General features: G+C 38.0%; 1 protein-coding gene across 3 annotated transcripts in view; it reads left to right on the forward strand.

Annotated features, from left to right (window-relative positions):
* Positions 1-24,304, forward strand: part of st3gal4 (ST3 beta-galactoside alpha-2,3-sialyltransferase 4) — a 57,668-nt gene that overhangs the window by 12,697 nt on the left and 20,667 nt on the right. For all 3 annotated transcript variants that reach the window (XM_082182276.1, XM_082182278.1, XM_082182277.1), the window contains exons 2-6: positions 9,826-9,897; positions 11,207-11,279; positions 11,463-11,552; positions 18,555-18,652; positions 18,967-19,030. In XM_082182276.1, the coding sequence (XP_082038402.1) occupies positions 9,876-9,897; positions 11,207-11,279; positions 11,463-11,552; positions 18,555-18,652; positions 18,967-19,030 (347 nt within the window). In that variant the 5' untranslated portion in view covers positions 9,826-9,875. The remainder of the gene's footprint in view (positions 1-9,825; positions 9,898-11,206; positions 11,280-11,462; positions 11,553-18,554; positions 18,653-18,966; positions 19,031-24,304) is intronic.

Raw genomic sequence — 24,304 nt, forward strand, 5'->3', positions numbered from 1 at the left:
GTTTTCAGTCAGGTCATAGCTATTTTTATGCTTTCCCTCATATAAACTGCAGATACATTAATTGAAGTATTGAAAACAGCCATTTAATTCTGATTTCTGCTTATTGCTTGCATATTTAGAGGAGTTGCATCTTTTAAAGTCCCCCTGTAGTCAATAACTGTATCCTTTAAAACTCATCTTTGAACACTAAAATTACATATTTAAAAGTTTTTTTTCCTGTGAAAAAAAATTCTTCAAACCTGTAAATAGCGTGAATGTAACTTATCACCCTTATCAATGAATATGCTAATTAGCCCCGCCTCCACTCCCTCAACTTTACTGAGATAAACGCTGCACAAAATCGCTCTTTACAACGTCGGACAGATAACGGTAACTGATATGATTAGCCTTTTGCTTGACTACGTTATCAAACATAATGTGTTGCTATTGTTGCACAATCCATGTTCCCGTTCGCCATCTCAGTCTGCCTTGAACATCATAGAACGTCAGTGGAGAACGGTATATAGTTCATCATAACATCGTAATATACATCATACACATGATTCACCCGCTATATTGCTAAATGTACCTGATTTTTCAAGGCACTCGAATATTAGTTTTTAGAAAAAATATAAAAAGCCTTTATTATTTCATGGCTTAAATTTTATAAGCCTTCATCAGGGTGTGAGTAACAAACACAGTCAGAGTTCTTTAAAACAGCAATCAGTTAGTCACACGACGATCACCTGGTCATGCGGCACTGGACAAACAGAAGAGAGAAGTTCAAATATTACAAAGAGAATATATCTCGCCAATAACATGACTAAACCAAGCAATATGTATGAAGAGCTCAGATGCAAAAGCTTGTGTGCCATCTGAAATGTTCTTCTAGAATGATCATTTTTATAAAGCTCGTATATTTAAGTTCAATAATTTCACTTAAATGGCAATGCAAATTACCTATTAATTGTCATTTAAGTGAAATTATTTAACTTAAATATAAAAGCTTTATAAAAATGATCATTCTAGAAGAAAATTTCAGATGGCACTTCATATATACAAAAACCTACAAATACATTATCATAAATAAATAAATAAATTAGAATAGATGTATCAAAATCTACAAGTCAAAACTATCATACATGAAATAAAGTATTATCTGTAAATCTCAGTACCTGTCACGTCAGACGGTTCTGTCATCATTTTCAGACCCGCAATTCTGTGGAACAGAAATTTTTTATTTTTGATAAATATATAACTAGAACTAGTTTAACTAGATCACACAAACACACCTTTCTGTATATTTCCAGCAATAAACTAGATGTATGTGATACTGTATGCACAGTATGTGATAAGATAGTGCAGTCAGTGGTCAAAATCATTAAATCTGCTTATAAACTGGGAGAATGGGGAATGAATCGCTGAAAATGACCGTAGAGAAAGACTCTCATCTGCACACTTTTAGATTCATGCTGTCAGTCTAGAACTGATGAAACACTACAGCATCTAGAGAGAGAGGCTCTATTAGAAACTTCAGAGAATTATGGAAAAGCAGAAGCAATTATCAAATATTATCAAAAGGGATTTATTATCACAGGATAGTTGCCAAGGTCATACAATCCAATTAGGAACGTGTAGAAAATATATGCTTTTCTCTAGTTCAGAACTAGATTTTAGCTCTAAATGTTTTTGAGATAACAATAAGGATGACAACTTAATATTGTATGTTAGAAGCACGATGCTCATGTTGACTTTATGTGTTAAAGCACTCGAAACGAACTCCAGGGGGGCTGGTCATGTGACCACTTGATATTTTTTGTCCAAAGAAGAAATGCTTATCAGAACCAGGATGACGCATTTCCCTCTAACTGCAACTCTAGAAGTAGATGTGCGAATGACTAACACTTCCGTTGTATTGAACTGCTGAGTATTGAGAGGCAGTTTGACAAAATGCAAATATTCAGTATGCTTTATTGCATGGCGCTTTTGCGTTTTATTGACTGCATAACCTCATAAGAGCTGACTTCCTGGCCTTGAAGACGATATTATAGATAATGTATTGTGGTGAGAGTAAAGGTTGCTGGTGCATCCTGAACACACCCATGTTAACAGCGTTATGCTCAATTGCTCATTTGATTGATTGAGCTGGAGAGCTTTTACACATTCTTCAGGCTGTCCATTCAACGTAGTGCTGTTTTGAGTTCCTGAATATAAAGTAAATCTGAATTGAGGTAGCAGACATGATTCAGAGAAATTCATATAACTGTTTTTATTGTAGTCTTTAATAATACATTTAATTTTTATTATGAATTACCCATAAACTTATCATACATGTGGGGTACTTCCAGAAACAGAGTTTATTTTATTTTATATATATATATATAATATAATATAATATAATATAATATAATATAATATAATGGAGAGTACTACAGATTTTTCCTATAACATATTTTAGTAATCATAATAAATTAGGTATCAATGGAACACTTAATTACTCTAAATTCATTCTGTATTTTTAAATTGGACGTATGTAAATGGTACTTTTAAAGGCTTAGTTAGTTCACCCAAAAATGAAAATTCTGCCAGTAATTATTACTCGCCCTCATGTCGTTCCAAACCCGTAAGACTTTCGTTCATCTTCTTAACACAAATTAATATATTTTTAATGAAATCCGATGGCTCAGGAGGGGCTGCATTGACAGCTATTTAATTAACACTTTAAAGACCCCAAAAGACGTCGTTAAAATAGTCCATGTGACTACAGTGGTTCAACTTTGATTTTATGAAGCGACGAGAATACTTTTTGTGTGCCAAAAAACCTAAATATCAACTTTATTAAGTTATTTCTCCTCTTCTGTATCAGCCCCTCCTGAGCCATCGGATTTCATAAAAAATATCTTAATTTGTGTTCTGAATATGAACGAAGGTCTTACGGGTTTGGAACGACATGAGGGCGAGTAATTACTGACAGAATTTTCATTTTTGGGTGAACTAACCCTTTAAACCTTTTAGCGGGCTCAATTTTTGTGATATCAGCTACAAATTTGGAACATCACTTGGTTAGACATATGGCTTTGATTTTTATTATATTGTTATTATTATAATTATAATTATTATTACTACTACCACCCTTAGGTCTGTATTTCAATGTATTCATGAATTATTACATGAATTATATGAATTATTTACATCCCTTCAATTTCAGATCTATGCTCAAAATATATATGACGGTTAACAGGTTAATCATTTACTCTCAGACGTTTATGGGAAACCTTATATTAAAGAAAGTGATTCATTTTATGATCTGTCTCAATAGTTATTGTAAAATTCGTGGGATGTTATTTTATTAAATAATCATAATTAAACCAATTCAACAAAGATGTACTAATATCATTGGTTATGTGGTCAAGTCAAGTGGTTTTATTGTAATTTCCCTTCTGCATGTAAGAGAAATGAAACAGCGCTTTGTGTTTCCATGTTTTTTTTTGTGGCAAAATGATTACAATGTGTGAACCACAGTTTTTTTTTATATATATATTTTTTATTATCTTTAACTCGGACTCCATAGATATACAGTGCTGGTCAGAATTATTTGCCCCCTTGGTAAATATGATCAAAGATGGCTGTAAAAAATTAATTTGCATTGTTTATCCTTTTGCTATTTTATTCCAAAAAAATCACATACTGAAATAAATGTTTTTCTCCAAAACACATTGGGAACAATTATTTGCCCCCTTTTATTAAATACATTTTGCAACCTCCTTTTGCTAAGATAACAGCTCTGAGTCTTCTCCTATAATGCCTGATGAGTTTGGAGATCCAGAGACCATTCCTCCATACAGAATCTCTCCAGATCTTTCAGATTCCCAGATCCATGTTGGTGCTTCTTCTCTTCAGTTCAGCCCGCTCATCTTCTATAGGGTTCAGGTCAGGGACTGGGATGGTCATTGTAGAAGCTTGGTTTTGTGCTCAGCGACCCATTTTTGTGTTGATTTTGATGTTTGTTTTGGACCGTTGTCCTGATGGAAGATTCAAACATGGCCTATTATAAGATTTCTAGCAGAGGCAGTCAGATTTAGATTTTTTATCTGTTGGTATTTGATTGAATCCAGAACAAGATATCCAGGACCTCTGGCAAGGTGATCCCGCCCAGCCTCCCTCTCCCACCTCTACTACTGATCTCAGCCAGTCCCTCAGCCCTGCCTTAATTGGTTTCCCGCAGTCCTCCGTCTTCCCCCGTGACCCCTTGTGGCGTTGTCAAGCCTAAGGCCATGCACTCACCAACTTCGCCTAATTCACGGATGTTACTCCATGTTGTAGACAACAAATCTGTTTTCTTGCCGCTATAAACAAACATTTTGGAATGAAAAGTCAAAGTATAAATGGAATCAGTACGTAAAATGCATAATATTAAAGATGAACGAGAAACAGCGAGTGCTCTTTGCCATCGCGGCTATTTAACTGGCAAAACGGGCAAATGCTGGTCTATCTGGGTTGACGAAACCATTAGAATTTCAGCACGGCGAATACCACTGTATGTACACGGAGACATATCATAAATTATAGGACAGTTTCTGACTGCTAAAATGAGCTTCTCATTCAACTTGCCTCAGTCGGACTCGGCACAGAAGAGTGACGGATCACGTGCGCTCCACTGACTTCACTTCTATTGGTTGTCGCTCCCAAAAGTCGCTCTTCATTTGCATAAAGTTGAACGGATCTCAACTTTGTCGTGTCACCAGAAATCGCCCGCTCTCCATTGAATTGAATGGGATCGTGTCGCTTTGTCGCTTGTAGTGTGAACGCAGCTTAAGGATCCCTCGCCTCCACCTCCAGCGGCTATTGCCTGCGCTCCGCCTCGGCCCATCGACCTGTCAACATCGCCTTGGCTTATCCCACCCTTGGCTCCTCCTGAGATCCTCGTCCCTCCGGCTTCACCTCTGTCAGCTGAATTGAATGGGATCGTGTCGCTTTGTCGCTTGTAGTGTGAACGCAGCTTAAAGGGATACTTCACCTCTGGAAAGATGAATGTGTATTTAAAATAGGTCATTTATGTAGAAGAAATGTGAAATTATTTTTGAATTTGGAGCTTTCTAGACTGAGAAAAGCCAGAAAATGTATTTTTGGCTTATGTGGATGAAAGACAACAACTCCCAGAATGCACTTGCTTCGCTGCCCTAGGAGGCCAGCCACTCCCAAGCCGCGCCTACCAGTTAGAGAGCGCAGTTGAAAACAACAAGGCTACTAGTGAGACTCTGACGCATATGAATCACTCATCCGTCCATAAGGCTAGCTACCACCGGAGCTTGAAATTCATTTCACACAAAATGTCTAACGTTAGTTAGTTGGCGAACTCATTAATGAATTACTCCTCATTTGTATTTCTTTCGAAGTGGTGAATTATTGCATGGTTACGTTACCGGGATGTTCAGTCAGATGCGGTGCGAAACTAGGATGGTTCACAACACAAACGTCCGTGTCCTCGTCTGATTCAGAGATTTCGTCCAGGAGAAATTGGCATCGTTTAAATGCTTTGCAGCAGACGGACTCTATCTCTGTGTTCGTAGCGGTTCGTAGTTGCATAGTGAGATCACCGGCGCCACCAGTCCGCCCCCAGCTCGAGCCAGTCTGGGCTTCTCGTCCGCGACAGGCAGGTCTTCTGCCTCGGCTGCTCTTCGCTATGCGGCTTGTAAAGGTAGCCACAAACACCTGATTCGAGCATCAGACTTCCGAAATCCTCTTCTTCTACATCATATTGAGTAACGTTACCCTCCGCTATTGTCATATCTTCACAGCTTGCTCCACAGTGCCTGTTAGCTTAGCTTCCAAACAAGATGGAGGATATTGCTTTTAGTTTCAGAAAGTGAAGTCCCACCCACTGATCTGTAATAGGCCTGTAGCGTGAGCGGGTCCCGCCCCCTGGAATAATGAGGAGCTAGTGTTTGTAGTCTCTACACTTTTCAATGAAATGTGACTTCCTGCTTATTATGACGCAAAATGATGATTTTTACGTCATAATAAGCAGGAAGTAAAACACTTAAATCCTTATTTCTCCCATCTCAGGGAAAAATTAATGAAAAATCCACGTTTATTATAATATATGACTGGGTTTCTAACAATACAAAGCTTAATGCAAATGGGTGAAGTGTCCCTTTAAGGATCCCTCGCCTCCACCTCCAGCGGCTATTGCCTGCGCTCCGCCTCGGCCCATCGACCTGTCAACATCGCCTTGGCTTATCCCACCCTTGGCTCCTCCTGAGATCCTCGTCCCTCCGGCTTCACCTCTGTCAGCCGTCACCATGCCTGCGCTGCGGACTTACGAGCTGTTCGCGGTGCTCTGACTCTCCACCCCTTTGGCTCCAGCGAGCTCCGTCCTCCCTCCGGCTGCACCTGTGTCCTCTGTCTCACCGGCTCCGCCTCAGTCCTCGGATGCTCCGGTTACACCTTGAGCGCTTGTCGCAGCACCCTCGCCTTGGTCTCCGGAGCCAGCGGTGTCACTCAGGCCCATAGCTCGTCTCCATCTCCATCGGCCGTCCCGCGGATGTCATCTGCCATGTCAACACCTTGGCTCCTCCCTCCATCAACTCTGCCATGGGCTGTCGTCCTAACTGGATCTGCAACATCTGACCACTCCTCCCATGACCACCTTGGATGCTCCCACCATCTGCTCCTCTGTGGGTTCTCTGCTATTCTACCTGCCTGTTATTACCAGCCCTCCACCTGCTCCTCTTCACCAGTCCTTCGCCTGCTCCTCTTCACCAGTCCTTCACCTACTCCTCTTCACCAATCCTTCGCCTACTCCTCTTCACCAGTCCTTTGCCTGCTCCTCTTCACCAGTCCTTCACCTGCTCCTCTTCACCAGTCCTTCGCCTGCTCCTCTTCACCAATCCTTCGCCTGCTCCTCTTCACCAGTCCTTCGCCTACTCACTCCTCTTCACCAGTCTTTCGCCTATTCACTCCTCTTCACCAGTCCTTCGCCTACTCACTCCTCTTCACCAGTCCTTCGCCTGCTCCTCTTCACCAATCCTTCGCCTGCTCCTCTTCACCAGTCCTTCGCCTACTCACTCCTCTTCACCAGTCCTTCGCCTACTCACTCCTCTTCACCAGTCCTTCGCCTACTTACTCCTCTTCACCAGTCCTTCGCCTGCTCCTCTTCACCAGTCCTTCGCCTGCTCCTCTTCACCAGTCCTTCGCCTGCTCCTCTTCACCAGTCCTTCGCCTACTCACTCCTCTTCACCAGTCCTTCACCTACTCCTCTTCACCAGTCCTTCGCCTGCTCCTCTTCACCAATCCTTCGCCTGCTCCTCTTCACCAATCCTTCGCCTGCTCCTCTTCACCAGTCCTTCACCTGCTCCTCTTCACAGTCCTCCACCTACTCCTCTTCACCAGTCCTTCACCTGCTCCTCTTCACCAGTCCTCCACCTACTCCTCTTCACCAGTCCTCCACCTGCTCCTCTTCACCAGTCCTTCGCCTGCTCCTCTTCACCAGTCCTCCACCTGCTCCTCTTCACCAGTCCTTCGCCTGCTCCTCTTCACCAGTCCTTCGCCTGCTCCTCTTCACCAGTCCTTCGCCTGCTCCTCTTCACCAGTCCTTCGCCTACTCCTCTTCACCAGTCCTTCACCTACTCCTCTTCCTCCAAAGCCACCTCCCTCCCTCATCTCCTGTTGGTCTGTTTTGGTGTTATGTCACTGACACTCATTTTAGTTTCATGGACTTTTAGTTTGTTTTCACCAGTTTCCTGTTGGTTTTCAGTTCAGCTGTGTGTCATTAATTACCCACGTTTGCCTTGCTATTTAAGTTGCTGTGTTTGTATCACTCATTGCCCGGTCACGTTGCCGCATAGCGGTTGGTTTTGTTTGCTCATCTTGTTTTGTATTGCCTTCTGAGCGTCCCGAGATAACGACAGAAAAGCAGATGGGAAATAATTAACATAGCTGCTGTTCATAATATTAATGCATTCGATATGATTCAACTGTAGTATAAAAGGTAGTATTATGTGAATGCTTGGCTAAAGAGATGCGTCTTTAATCTAGTTTTAAACTGGGACAGCGAGTCTGAGCCTCGAACAATATCAGGAAGGCCATTCCAGAGTTTAGGAGCTAAATGTGAAAACGCCCTCCCTCCTTTAGTGGACTTAGATATCCTTGGAATGACCAGAAGCCTTGAATTTAGTGATCTTAAAGAGCGCGATGGATTGTAGGGCGATAGAAGTTCCGTTAAATACCCAGGAGCTAAACCATTTAGGGCTTTATAGGTCATTAGTAATACTTTGTAATTGACACGGAACTTAATAGGTAACCAGTGTAGAGATGATAGAATTGGTGTTATATGATCATATTTCCTTGACCTAGTAAGAACTCTAGCAGCTGCATTTTGGACTAACTGTAGCTTGTTTATTGAGGATGCAGGACAACCAGCTAATAAAGCATTACAGTAATCTAGTCTTGAGGTCATGAATGCATGAACTAACTTTTCTGCATCAGAAACAGATAGCATATTACGTAGCTTAGCAATGTTTCTAAGGTGGAAAAAGGCTGTTCTTGTAACATATGAAATATGATTTTCGAAAGACAAGTTGCGGTCTAATATAACACCCAGGTCTTTTACTGTAGTGGATAAAGTAACAGGACATCCTTCTAAATTAAAGTTGTATTGTAAGAGGTTTTGCGGCAGTTTTTTGGGCCAATAAGTAATACCTCCGTTTTATCTGAATTTAATAGCAGAAAATTACACGTCATCGAGTATTTTATATCTTTAACACACTCTGTCAATTTAGATAATTTAGTGTTTTCATCTGGTCGTCATCAGCATAACAGTGGAAATTAATTCCATGTTTTCTTATAATATAATATTATAATAAAATTATTTCTTATAATAAAATATTTTCTAATAATATAATAATAATTTAATCTAATAATTTTTTACTTTTTATTCATCAAAGTATCCTAAAAAAGTATCACAGGTTATGAAAAAATATTAAGCAGCAGAACTGTTTCCAACTTTGATAATGAATCATCATATTAGAATGATTTCTAAATGATCATGTGATAGACTAGAGTAATGATCCTGAAAATTCAGTTTTGCATCGCAGAAATAAATGATAATTTAAAGTATAATAAATTGAAAACCAATTATTTTTAATTGTAATAATATATCACAATATTACTTTTTTTTTTCTGTATTTTTGATCAAATAAATGCAGGCTTGATGAGCAGAAGAAACCTCTTTCAAAAACATAAAAAATAGTAATGTGTCCAAACTTTTGGCCTGTACTGTATGTAACATGTTTAATACATCCTTGCGAATTGGAAAAAAAAGTCAATCACTTGCAAATATTTATTTGGTTTATTTAAGAACAATGCACATGTTTTCATATCCTAATTCAGTGACCTTTAGAACTTTATATCTAAAAAAGGAAACCAATGCATCTGCACGTGTGCATGTATCGCACATCTCTCTCCTATAGTCCGTTGAATGACATCAATGGCTTTATAATCTGATTTAATCCAGAATCCTGTGCTCGATCTACAGGGCCAGATTAACACGCGGTGACCAAACTCTCCAACCGTCACACAAGTGTCTGTTACATTAATAAATTCTTCAAGCTCCCTTCCCTCCACCTCCAACACAGATAAACAAACACACTTTTAGGGAGGAAGCATTAGACAGAAAGAGTGAGGAAGTGAAATGTTCACACATCAAATCAGAAGACATGCTTGGTTGGGCACTTTTGATCTCCCAGTTTGTCTGCTTTGGCTTTTTACCTTTTTTTTTTTTTGTGGTGGGAGGAGAGGGATTGTGACAGTATTGTTTCTACACCATGCGACTTTGTGTTTCATCAGGAGAACAGTATGGACCGTTCAGAAATCAGAGGGCTAAGGCATATGTGAAGATGACCTTAAAATCAGCCAAAAGTAAGTACATGCGGACACACATAATTAGGGCAGGGGCAGTTGGTCGGTGACAGGCATGGAAGATGACACTTAATCTAGAACGTTTTATACATACTTGTAATGTAAACTCATATTAATTGATAGATTATATGAAAAAACAAATTGATAAAAAAAAAATGTATGCCAAAAGAGCTACAGATAGATTAAAAATGGACCACAATCAAACAATTAGGAGCACAGTTTGAGTTTTTTTTAGAGACTATCATGTTGATGTGCCACAATATAATATGCAAAAGTAGGCACAAGGAAGAGTCTAGTCTGTTGTTTTATGGAAATTATTCTAGATGACTAACAACGATGATAATAATAGTAATAATAATAATAATAATAATAATAATAATTATTATTATTATTAATATTATTATTCAAAAAAATAAAAAGTGATGTCCGGAGGGGATATTTGTTTTTATGGCCCTACATTTTCAAATAAACACTCAAAATATTTTAAATATGATAAATATTTTAAATATATTTTAAATATTTTAAATCATAACCTGAACTTGGTTAAGGTCTTTATCTGACCAAATTATTTGGCAAAATAATTAATAAATAATACTATTTTAAAATTGTGTTTATGTTAAGGTATTGAAACATGCCAAATTGTGCTGATACTACTTTTTGGCCAGGCGGTCATACAAAGAAATTATGAACACATAATTTGTGTTCTTGGGGATATTTGGGGATATTTAATTTAATTAATCAATCAACAATACTATTGATCAGCATTACCAAACGTGGACGTTTTCCACTAGAAACAAACATTGATGTATTATTTTAATTTAAATACTGTGAAGCTGCTTTGATACAATCTGTATTGTGAAAAGCGCTATATAAATAAACTTGACTTGACTTGACTTGACATAATACAAAAACAAGAGAGAACCAATGGAATATTAAAATCTGATTATGTTGTAGTAAATATATGCTTTTTCCTGTGAGCTTATTGTTTTTCGATGTATTTTTTTGCATAGTAAAATAAAACCTGTAGCTGTAGTTTGCCTTTTTTCGCCAAATAATACCTCACCCAAGATTAGTGTTTTGTTCTTCCCTCATATTTAAAATATAAAAAAATATATATAATATTTTCCTCATATTTTGATGATTTAATTGTAGGGTCGTTAAAAACAAATATCCCCACTGGACATCACTTGTACTACTCAAATGCTATGAAATGTAGGGTTTGGCAGTTTAGAACTGAACAAATCTTACAATATTTGTATTTTAATTCATTAGCTGTCTCTCTCTCTCTCTCTTTCTCGTTCTATCCTAGCATGGTTTTTTAGACTCCTCCCGGTTGTGCTGTTCTTCATCTGTTACTATTGCTCCCAGTTCTACTTTGAGAGGTTAGTACTGTCACCTGCTCTACATATCAAATCCATTGTTTTCTTTGGTTGTTTGTTATTATGGTACAGAAGGCTTTTTTATTTGTATATTTTTCATTTTCTCAGGCATGCAGAAGCTTTTAAAGTGTACGTATACTAACTGTAACCAATGAAACTATCTTTCTATCTTATCTTATCTTTAAGCTATGGAGGCAGCGGAAAGTCCCCTGAGCCCACTGTCTCAGTATGTCACAACTATCGCTTGCAGAGGAAGTGGGGGAGTCTTAAATTGAAGTATGTGAAACGTGTTGTGGAAACTAATATGTAAATGTAGTTTTCCGAGCTTGAAAATTGAATATGAAAATTCTGTCATCATTTACTGACCCTCATGTCCTTTTAAACCTGTGGGATTTTCTTTCTTCTGTGGAACATAAAATAAGATGACATAAATTCTGAGAAATTTAAAACATTTTTTTTTTGTTCATACAATGAAAGTCAATAGTAGCCAAAATGTTTGTTTTACCGACATTTTTTAAAAGAGCATGAAATAAAATAAAATATCTGTTTTACACAACGTCAAAAAGTCTATGGGCCCTATTTTAACGATCTGAAACGCAAGTATCAAGCGCAAAACGCAAGTAACAGAAAGTTTTCACAGAAACCCGGCTGCAAACACTCGTTAATATCTACACCAGAGGAGGAAACATGACTGTTATAACCTGATGTGTTGGTGTGTTTGTGTCAATACGCCTGTGAAAAAGAAGTGCGCTGAATGTGAACTTGTAGTTTACTTCAAGGGCCCTATTTTAACGATCTGAAACTACGCAAGTATCAAGTGCGAAACGCAAGTAACTTTGTGGGCGGATCTCGGAAATCTAAAATGTGTTGGTCTGAAGTAGCTTCATTATTCATAGGTGTGGTTTGGGCGTAACGTGAAATAAACCAATAAGAGCGACATCTCACATTCCCTTTAAGAGCAGGCGCACTTGTTCCATGGCGGATTGCTATTATAACGGCGGATTTGCCAGGCGCACGCCAGGAGCGGTTCACAGCCGAGGAGACCGACGTTCTCGTCAGGGCCGTAAAACACAGAGAAGTGACATTGGGGATGGAGAAACCCACCCAAATTAGCTTCGGTTAAACAGGCGTATAAAAATTTGGGTAAATTTGTAAGCTAGATTTATGCCTATTTTTTCACATCTTCATGGACACAACAATGATTTCCCTCGTATGTTAATATTTTTCCTTGTAATAATGTATGGTTTTTTAAAAATGAAAAATGATAAGCAAAGTGCATGCGCGTTGTGCACACGCTACATTGATTATGGCCAAGCATGCGCCCTTAAAATAGCATATGAATAACATGCGCAATGCGCCACTGACTTTAGACTAGGTTTTTCCTGGTCAGTGGCGGAATTGTTTTCTAAACCTGCAAAATAGCACCAGGGAACGTTTGCGCCGGAACACGCCTCCTCTTTGTGCTGAACCGCCCCCGGCAAGTTCATTCCCTAATTTACCAATGTGCGTCTGTGGAGGGAAAAGTCCGCTGTGTGCGGGTGCAAAATAGGAATGATACATGCGTCGGTGTACAAAGTCAATGGCGCTGGGTGCAAGATAGGGCCCTTTGACTGTAAGCGTTACTTGCAAATCTTACATAAAAAAAAAAAAATTAAAAAAAACTTTTTATATACAATATATATATCGTCGCTGCCCGATGAAACTCACGTATGTCCAAAACGGTTACTTTTCAGGAAGTGAAAAAAACACCGTAATTTCAAAAGCAGTTGAACGTAGCATTGTCATACTTGGTACGGCATCTTTAAATGTAACCATATTCTTGCCAGTGTAATGATATAATCCACATTTGACCAAAATCGAGTTTAAATGGACATACGTGCATATTTTACAGTAACGGTGGTCGATACGCGTTCTTCCGATCATTAATTAGAATGGCCAAGTCGCGTTTCATATTGACAGATGAATAGGCTACGCTCAGTTTATTAAATAGCCTACGTCTCAGTTTATTAAATGTCTCTTGCAAACTATGAAGGGACAATGAATCAACACTCATTACTACAAAACCAAACTTAATGAAGTGGTCAAAATCATGTTTGACCCGTCTCAAATTGTGCATCCTATTACTCGTGCTGTTCACTTTTCATACTTTTAACAGTATAGTAGACCTACAGACTCTATTTGTACAAATTGCTGCACATTCATTTAATTCTGCATTTTGCACACACAAGTTGAAAGGCTTCAAATCAAGTTCACGGATAATTGTGCGTGCATTTATTAATCATTATGATACTAAAATCATAACAAAGTAGGCTATGCTATGTACAAAAAAATACAGCCATTTCTGTTTTTTTCTTTAAAACAAAAAAACAAGCTGCACCCTTTTTTTTACATTTCATCTTTCATTCCGAAATAGAATAATGAATGAACGAAAAAGTACACGGACCCAACATGTAGGCTATTAGCCTTTTTACCCATTATCAATCTAAATTAATCTCGTTTTTAATTTAACTTAATTTAGTTTTTCTTTATTTAAATTTAGTTTTTCTTTATTTAAATTTCGGGTTTTTCTTTATTTAATTTTCGTTTTTTCTTTATTTAAATGTCATTTTTCTTTATTTAAATTTCGTTTTGTCTTTATTTAAATTTCATTTTTCGTTTTTTAAATTTCGTTTTTTTCTTTATTTAAATTTAGTTTTTCTTTATTTAAAATTCGTTATTCTTTATTTAAATCTACCCTTTACTGTGTCAGTAATTTATTAGTCAGGAAAATATTAGACTAGCCTACCTTAAAAGTATTGCTTAAGTTAACAGACCCGTGCGTGAACATCTCCACAATAAAAAGTGACAATTACTTCGTCTAGACCATTTACCGGTAAATAACAGTTGTGAATATATTGCGAATATATAATAAACTTGAACAGTTGTCAAAAACAAACGTTTGCTGATACTTTACCTCACAGAGTTATTCGGCTATCCAATGCTGAGCTTCCAGAGACGCTTAGACCGGCGAGATGCCTCCACAGGGCGGGAGATACGCGGCGTGATTGACAGCTTTGACACCAAATGGATATACGTGAAAATCAGATGACATGATTTCACAACTTTTCATTGGTCATTTAGATATGTGAAGCATACTGTATACGGAAATGAACCTGGACATTCTATCCGTCGAAAAATCTCAAAATCGGCAAAATGGACATACGCGGTTTTCATCGGACAGCGACGATATATATATATATATGTATGAGGAAAACAGCTTATGAATCTAGAATTTTTTTTAAATATATATATTAATATATAATTATTAATATTGTAATAACAATTTTTGACCATCTTATCAGATGGCAGTAATCTGGATCAAATACCTGATGAATTCATAATGTTTCAACTTATAGAAGTGTATATTTTTACTGTAGAAAAGCTCCATCGTTTAAAACACCCAAAGAAATGTATAAATGTATTGTTACTACTTTGGGGAAATTTGTGTTATTTAATTTATTTAGAAGTAATAAAAAGTTACACAGTCAAAAAGGATCCCAGGTGTGATCCTTTTTCACGTAGGAGGCTTAGGAAAAGCTTATGAGGGTTGAGTAGTGTTTGAACAGAATTATTACAAAGTGTGTTTTCTCTATTGTAGCATCATCAGTGTTATTAGTTTACACAGCTGGCCATTCCCTATCTGGTCTGAGCATGTAGAGCCTTTTCATTCTCCATCTGGAGTTTCAACTTTTGCATTTAGTTGTTTGTTTATTCATTCACCAGAACAATAGAGATTTTGCTGCAAACCTTGTAGTCTTCTTTAACAGCATACTCAACATGGTTAATGTCAGGTATATTAAAGGATTTACCAATCATCCCAGATCTAGGAAGTCTAACATTTTAGTATCAAAGTAAAAATCATTCCTAATGGTTTAAATCCATGTTTGATTTGAATTCAATTAAATCCAATTTGATTGGCTGCTGGTGGCCTTGTTTTTTGAAGTAGTAGAGGATATGTCAGGACGTCCACCAAAGAAGATGCACACCAATTTTCAACTTCATGAATCATACAGTGTGTGGATTTATAGTGTTTTTTCAGGTGTAGTTGGAGCTTTTTATAATGTTTGCCATTCAGTGCTCCTATCTCGTCTAACTGCTATCAGTATTACTGCTACTCTCTTTCTTCACATCTCTTGGACAGGCAACAATTTATTTGCATTAATAAACACAAATCTTGCTCTGTCACTGTTTTCCGTGGTATACCTCAAGGATCCGTTCTTGGTTCACTTCTATTTCTAATCTAATTCCTCTTCTTCAAATCTGATGATACACAACCTTTCAGCCCAATACTGTTTTTAAGCGATTAAGGGCTTAAGTGGGTAGGCCACCAAACTAAGAGTTCAGTGGTGGAAAGAGTACTAACAAATTGTACTTAAGTAAAAGTATTGCTACTTAAGTAATAATTTACTTGCGTACAAGTAGAAGTACTGAAAATAATATGACTCAAGTAAGAGTAAATAAGTAGTTTGCTTAAAAACTACTATGTTACAAAGTACTTTAGTGTTATTTTTCTATTTTTACACAAAAGGGGGAGATGATAGCGATATGGAGCGCTAAACACTCTCATGTCATATCTGTTTAATTCATACTGGAAGCCCAGTACATACTGATTCATACCTCGCGCAGAAAGTCCACAAGTGAGATTCATAGAACGAAGTATTAAACTTATGACATTTCAGGAAATGCCTTATATGGATATAATAACATGCAAATAGAGACACTTTGACTGATGAAACATGAAGACAAACAGATGATAGCGATAATATATCTGTGTTCATCAAGCTATCTCAGGTATTTTCATAAGAATGATGTATCTCTTTAAAGGGATAGTTCACCTAAAAAGGAAAACCAGCCCATGATTTACTCAACCTCAAGTCATCCTAGGTGTATATGATATTCTTCTTTCAGACAAATACAATCAGAGTTATATAAAAAAATGTCCTGGCTCTTCCAAGCTTTATAATGGGAGTGAATGGCTGGAGAAAATGTACTCCTTGCTCCGTCGGCACCTTTGTCAAAGTACTTTGCACTTTTGGTGAAAAATAAATGTAGTGAAGTTGAAAACTTTCTTTTTTATTCAACTAAAGTAAAAGTACCACACTTTAATTATACTCAAAGTAGAAAAAAATCGAAAAATCGACTCAAGTACTGCAACGAAAGTATTTGTAATGAGTTACTTTCCACCTCTGTAAGAGTTACAATATTCCAGATCATTACTCTGATGATACACAAATCTATCTTACCTTTCAGCCCAATACTGTTCTCCTCCCTCTTCCATCACTTCCTATCTACAAGATCTCAAAGTATGGATGGTTCAAAACTTCTTAAAACTGAATACTGAAAATACAGAAATCCTGTTAGTAGGTCCTGAATCCCTTGTCTTTTCCCAACATGACTTCTCCATTCACATTGACAGAGTTCATCCATTACCCATTATACAGATTATTGGGGTAGGCTACTATTTGATTCCAAATTATGCTTTGAACCCCATATCAGCCGTCTTGTTAAATCCTGTTTTTTTCCACATTTTCCTTATACGACCTTTGTCAAATCTCAAAGATGCTGAAACTGTTGTCCATGGTTTTATAACCTTGCGTCTGGACTATTGTAACTCTTAGTTTGGTGGCCTACCCACTTAAGCCCTTAATCGCTTAAAAACAGAATTGGGCTGAAAGGTTGTGTATCATCAGATTTGAGGAAGAGGAAGCATATAGATTAGAAATAGAAGTGAACCAAGAACGTATCCCTTGAGGTATACCACGGAAAACAGTGACGGAGCAAGATGTGTGTTTATTAATGCAAACACACCCTTATGTTCCTGCCTGTACTTTTTAGATTGAGTTCTGAGAATTTGCTTGTACTACCCAAGTTCAAACTATCTACTGTTGATGGTGGGACATTCAGCATTTCAGCCGCCCCAAAACATCCGCGCCACTCCTCACTCCAGACCTTTAATTTACAGCATGTTTGGTTAAAATATTTTTTTACCCATGTTGGCTATTGTCTTGTTTACTATATGATCTCCGTCTGACTGCCTGTTCACTTTGTTGTTCCCTGATTGTACATCTGTATTATTTGAGTTATTTGTCAACTTTATATAAAGTGTCCTTCTTGAAAGGCGCTTTTTTAAATAAAACATATATATATATATATATAGCTCTTTTGTTTACACACACAGAATATTGATTTCCAGGGGAAAAAGGACAGCTTTTGCCTAACAGCAGAACTTAAAAATCATCAGGATTTCTCTTGCAGCTTTACTCAGTGGTGTAGCCAGAGAATAGCAGGGCACTTAATGGAAAAAGGACACTCATGGGCAGTGGGAGGGTGTAGACGACTGGCAGCACTGTAAAACCAACACATCTCTGTGTAATGATTGGGCTGGGCTCCACTGCACTGTTATGAAAGACTAGCTTGGTTTAAACCAACATGTCAATCTCAAGCTTTTGAGCTTTACACAAGGACAACACAGCAGTGTAGCCAAACTAGTGCCCTGTGTAATAAGTATCTGTGTTGTTTGTAAACGGACAAACAGTCATCATTGCCTTTTCACAATGTAACTTTACCTACATTTTAAATGATGTATTGTGTTTGACAGCGTTTTGTGGTGGAAATGATTGTGACGTAAATGGCCAACTCAAGTACTGCAACGAAAGTATTTGTAATTAGTTACTTTCCACCTCTGTAAGAGTTACAATATTCCAGATCATTACTCTGATGATACACAAATCTATCTTACCTTTCAGCCCAATACTGTTCTCCTCCCTCTTCCATCACTTCCTATCTACAAGATCTCAAAGTGTGGATGGCTCAAAACTTCTTAAAACTGAATACTGAAAAAACTAAAGTCTTGTTAGTAGGCACTAAATCCCTAAATACCACCAACCTTATCTTGCTCATAAAAAATAAAAATAAAAATTACATTATTAAAACCCATAGGATAATCTCAAGGGAACCACTGGCAAATTATTCTTCCAGTTTTTGACATCATCCCTGCAGCGCTCTATTGGAAATTATGCACAGTAAATATATTGTGTTCAAAGGTAAAATTTACCTTGATTTATTTTGTTTTGTTTTGTTTGTCACTGACACAGTTGTGTCCTTAGTTACCAAGTACACTAAAAACTTAATTAGGTAGGGAGGAAATTGTTGGTCTGGCTTGAAATGATGCCAAAACTGAGAAACAAAGCATTATAAGTAGTTTTATTTTTGAGTCTGTCTTTTGTTTTACCGAAACAGCATGAGCCGAAAGACTGAGCTCTTTCTAAAGCTTGAGGATTTCTTCTGGAGGGAACATCTGTCAGCTGAAGCCCTGCCCTATGGTATTAAAGGCAGCGGTATGTACAGCTTCTTTTGGTCCTCTCTGTTATAATCTGTCCTTTAATACAATGGTTAAATCTAGTGCAACGTCATTAAGCGAATGCTTATGTTAAATCTGGCCTAAGTATAGTACATGATCACATAAATCTTGTTGCTGAAACCTTACATACCCTTGAAACCTTTCAGTCAACCTAATATAAAGAAGTTTCTTTGTTTTTTCTGCGGTCAGCATGCTTTTACTGCAAAACGAGCATTCTGCATGCGATCCATTCATGTTGATACATTCATAATGGTGCACTTTGTTCAAAGACTTTCTTCTTTCTCACTGCAGAGCTCCTGCTTCTGAAGGTCTTGGCAGTGATTTCCAGCTACACAATGCCAGCAAACATTGAGAGGTAAAGTACGGCCGAGCCACTTTCACAAGTATCTAGATTTAAACCATTCCTCAGATTCGCTCATTTGCTTCAGGTCCTTATGACATGCTGTGGTGTGGCATGAATTACAGCACGTATTACAAATAAATTACAATAATGTTCTTGCTCATGTTCAAAATTATCTTGGTTACCATACGATAACCACTAAAAAGAGGAATGACTATTTGACGGTTTTGTAAAAGGAGAAGTAAAACCCTGTAGCCCCACTTATGCCGAGTTCACACTGAACGATTTTAGGCCCGATTTCCGCTCGCCGACATGTTTTGGGAGATCGCCGACAAATGCCCGAAATCATAGGCAAATCGGTGCTCGTTCACGTGAGTAACAATCACGCAGTGTGAATTATCAAAGACGCGATCTGATAGAATCGCTGACGCCTGTGAGATATTTGGCATGCTGAATATCTGGACCTGTCGGCGATTCAAAATCCTACTGTGTGAATGTGTTCTGACTGAAAACTACATCGGCGAAGACCTACAGCCAATGAGAGAGCAAGATACAGGACCACAGGATGTTCGGGGAGGAGTTATAGACCAGAATATCAGTATTTAAATAGATATATTTACAATTATATCAAACAGAAACAAAGCACACACATTTGCTTGACCAGCAGCAACAGCAGCACATTGCAAATTATTTATTTTTTTTGCAGAAAATTATTCTCTTTGCAGAACACACAATCCTTGCTGCCGTTTTTCCCCAACCATTCCCTCCTTCATAAGCTGCTTTTCTTTTTCTCCTTTTCGCTGCAAATCAGTGCACAGACAATTTGGATCGCAAGCTTCTTGCAGGCTATCATTTTTAATAACAATTTCAATCTCGCGCGAGAACTCCGGTCTCATAGCCTGGCAAGCCAGACCTACATCAAGATGATGTTAGGTCTGGCAACTCACCATTGGCACGGCTCAATCCGAGGGGCGGGATAAACGGTTGTCTCTCAAAATCCCTCTGCACGCAATAGGATAGCGCTACAACCAATCAGAGCAACGAAGAAGGCTAGTTGGTATATTAAACTTTTGCCGTATCCAGTTGGCAAAACTCCGAACACATCTTCCTTTTTTAAAAATGACTTAAGTGCCGTTCTTTGCTCTTTTCTCAAAGAAAAACTTAACTCCAAGTCCTCCAGAGTCGCGGCCAAAGCCGATTCGAAAGACCGCTGTTCGCCAGCAGCAGCTCTTCTTTATTTTCAAGTAGCAGGGAACCGTCGCAACTCTGTCATCATTATGTTAAGCCCGCCCCACCTACTCTATACACAATGTGATTGGCCTGATCTGAGTTTGGTTTTTCCAGCTCGAAAGTCAACGGAGAGTTTCTAGACTACACTGGCTGCAAAATAAATGTTGCTGCCGCTAGGGTGCGTCTAGATTTCTAGGCTACCGGTCTCACACACGCGTGATCTTGCGTTATTTCCTCATCATTTTGCGCGTGTGTTTGGTTGTGAAATGTAGTTTGCGGACCAGACTGAAGTTGTCGGCGATTCTTTCTTTTGTAAAGTCATGCAGTGTGAAACCTATAGAGGCAGAATAGTCTCAATTATAATTCATGCAAAAAACATGATTCACACATGCGTAGACAATTTCACATGCAAGAAACCTAATTCACGTCGTACACACAAAACAAATTCACGTGCTTGAAAAAAATATGCATTCACAAAAAGCAATTCACATGTGCAAAATAAAATTATATATTCATAAAATACATTTCACAAATGCAAAACACAATTCGTAGATATACAACTGTGCACAAAAACCTTTCAATGTTTAAAATGTACGAGTTTATCCTTGAATGTGAATGTGCAAATCGTCATTCACGTGTGAATCGCCCTGGATTTGTGTGTGTTTTTGAGACTTTCCTGGCAGCGAACTCCTCCTACACAGATGAGTCGTACTCTTTAGCCAATCAGATTTAAGCTTATCAATCGACCAATCAGTATCACGTGAGGGCGGGCCCACCTGCATGTTACGTCATCAGCTTTCGACCCGGTTCGTGGTTGAGCAGAGGTATGTGCACTGCAGTTGATCGGTTCATTTCTGTGTTTACTGAAGTTAAAGAAGTTCAAGATCAGTTGAAGCAATAGTTTATGAACTGCTGTTTAGTCCACATGTGAACATACACATTTATTTTTAGTATTGATGGATTTTCAAGTCCTGTCCACCACACATTCAACTGATGATAATGTATGTAATGATGTGCATATATAGGAGACATCTCTTTTGTTTTAAGCTGCATATATTATGTAGTTTTATTGTTTCAGATTTCCGAGACAGATGATGTATGAAGTTATGTGACCTTACCATTCCTACTGTAATTCTTTCAAAACAGTCATGTTGCAAGCCATCCATTTTGACAGTTGTTTCAACAAGAGGTTGAAAGGGATGCATTGTTTCTGTATTCATTTGTTTCCTGCTGACTTTATGTACAGGAATGAAGCCTTGCTATGCATGCATTATTAAATGTTCTTGTCAGAATTAAAAGATTCAAAGACATAATCACAATACACATTTTATTAATTTGAAAGTTTCTTAAAGTTTTATTCCCTTTGTACATCAAGTGAAACGTTAACAAATTAATTGTGTTCAATCCAGTCGTCAGCAGACCTCTCTGTTAGGACATTTACATTTACACATTTGGCAGACGCTTTTATCCTAAGCGACTTACATTGCATTATCCTATACATTTATACATAGGTATGTGCAATCCCCTGGGATCGAACCCACAACCTTGCGTTGTTAACGCAATGCTCTTACCACTGAGCTACAGGAAAGCTACATATCAGATTTTGGTCTGATATTTAAAATAGTAAAAACCTATAGTACAAGAGGTGCAGACAGAGGACGTGGGAGATTAAGTGATGGTATTTGAATAGAGTCAGATCAGGTTTGCCTATTTTACTAGGCAAAGTAAAATTAATGCTTCACAACATTGTCCTGTGATAATAAAAACCTTGAGATGACAATACAGCACAAAACATAAGGACATGAATGTTGAATATATTGGTCACACTTTACAATAAGGTTCATTAGTTAACATTAACTAACCATGAGCAATACATTTGTTGCTGTGTTTGTTAATCTTTGTTAACGTTAGTTAAAAATACAGCTGTTCATTGTTAGTTAACAGTGCATTAACTAATGTTAACAAGATTTTTATGAAGTAATGTTGAAATTAACATTAACAAAACTGTATATGTGCAGTTCATTATTAGTTCATGTTAACTAATGAAACGTTATTGTAAAGTGTTACCAATTAAGACATTAATACAAAAAAAAAAAAAGTATAAAAGAGAATAAAGAAACAACATGAATTAAGATGTTTGTGACTGCTATCTAGATGTCATGCCAAAGGTGAGTAATCCTGAAAAATGCAGGGAAACAACAAGTGTTTAATAATATACCAACATGCCCAAATTGCCCAAATGGCAAATTAACACTGGCTGCTCATTAAAATAGGTCTATTCACTATTTAAAGAACAATCTCGATGAGGCCAGAGCTAAGAGAGCTAGGGTGGGTATTGATTGTTTTACACTCATTAGCGTGATTGTTGAAGCTGTGAGAGCTGTCTGTACCTGCGGCTAAAATACAACAAAACAAGCATCATTCTTCTTCATTTTTGACACGATATGGGATATCTGATTACCACAGCACCTGCTTACATCAGTTAAAAGTTCATAAAATATTGCTTCAACTGATCTCAAACTTCTTTAAAGTCCAACTGAAATCAAAATTGACCCTATTTACTTTGTTAGCGCATATTCCTAGTCTTGTGGTGAAAAATTAATCCGTGCAAGTTAATACACAGAAAAAAATAGTTTGCGGTCGTAATCTTTAATCAAAGTCTGAAAAGTTACTTCCGGTCTGGAATGGCGTTCCTTCTCTGATGATGTAGGTTTGACGGCTTGGGTTGGGAAACGCTTAACCACTCCCCTCAAAACGTTTGTCTGTTATGAGCGAGAGATGGAGAGGAGGAGCGCTAGAGTAAAACCCTGCCCTCTGTTCAATATTCCTTTTCACTGGGAAATGCGTCACAACACTGGAGAAAAGTCGTTTGCTACTTCCGGTTCACGCGGACTTTAACTTCAGTAAACACAGAAATGAACCGATCAACTGCAGTGGGTACACACCAAAAGATAATCGGGCTGATTTTGGGCCGATTTCCCCCCTTCCGACAATCCTAGCTGTGTCCCGATTATCTTGATGGTTCTACAGATTATCTTATCAGATTTTCCCTTGGTGTGAGGTGTGTTAAGAGTGTCCGAACCTGATCGGAAGAACGTCGGAGCCGCCCCGATCGCGAATCGTAAATATTCAACATGTTTAATATTTACGATCAGAAATCCTGATGTGTGGGGGGAACTCCGAGGACAAACACGCGCACGCTCTGGAGATTATCACGTGAAACGAAACAATATCCAATCAGAAAGCGAGATGATGGAAGATGGAAGCATAACTAACGCAGTCATGGCGCAGCACGAAGTGAAATTGATGTGGACAGCAGAGATGGAGGATCAGCTTGTTGATTTGTGGCAACAGCACGAATGTTTATACAACGTGTTGTGTAAAACCTTTCCAAACACTATCATCGCAATTTCTTCCTGCATATCGTCCGCCATAATTATTCTGAGGTCTCGCGAGATTTCCTGTGTTCACAGTCGAGACTCTGGTTGAAAATCTGTTTGTGTGTGGTGTGCTGTCTTTGTCACATCATGGCACACCACACACTATAGGAGCAAAACGCTTAAATCTAGGATTTTTTGTCCTCATGTTTGTGGTCTATCACATTTTCACCTAAATCACTTTCACTATCACTAGCGTCCCGAGATAACGACAGAAAAGCAGATGGGAAATAATTAACATAGCTGCTGTTCATAATATTAATGCATTCAATCTGATTCAACTGTAGTATAAAAGGTAGTATTATGTGAATGCTTGGCTAAAGAGATGCGTCTTTAATCTAGTTTTAAACTGGGACAGCGAGTCTGAGCCTCGAACAATATCAGGAAGGCCATTCCAGAGTTTAGGAGCTAAATGTGAAAACGCCCTCCCTCCTTTAGTGGACTTAGATATCCTAGGAATGACCAGAAGCCTCGAATTTAGTGATCTTAAAGAGCGCGATGGATTGTAGGGCGATAGAAGTTCCGTTAAATACCCAGGAGCTAAACCATTTAGGGCTTTATAGGTCATTAGTAATACTTTGTAATTGATACGGAACTTAATAGGTAACCAGTGTAGAGATGA

The sequence above is a fragment of the Leuciscus leuciscus genome (assembly GCF_965113295.1).
Source record: "Leuciscus leuciscus genome assembly, chromosome: 10".
NCBI classification, from domain to species: domain Eukaryota; kingdom Metazoa; phylum Chordata; class Actinopteri; order Cypriniformes; family Leuciscidae; genus Leuciscus; species Leuciscus leuciscus.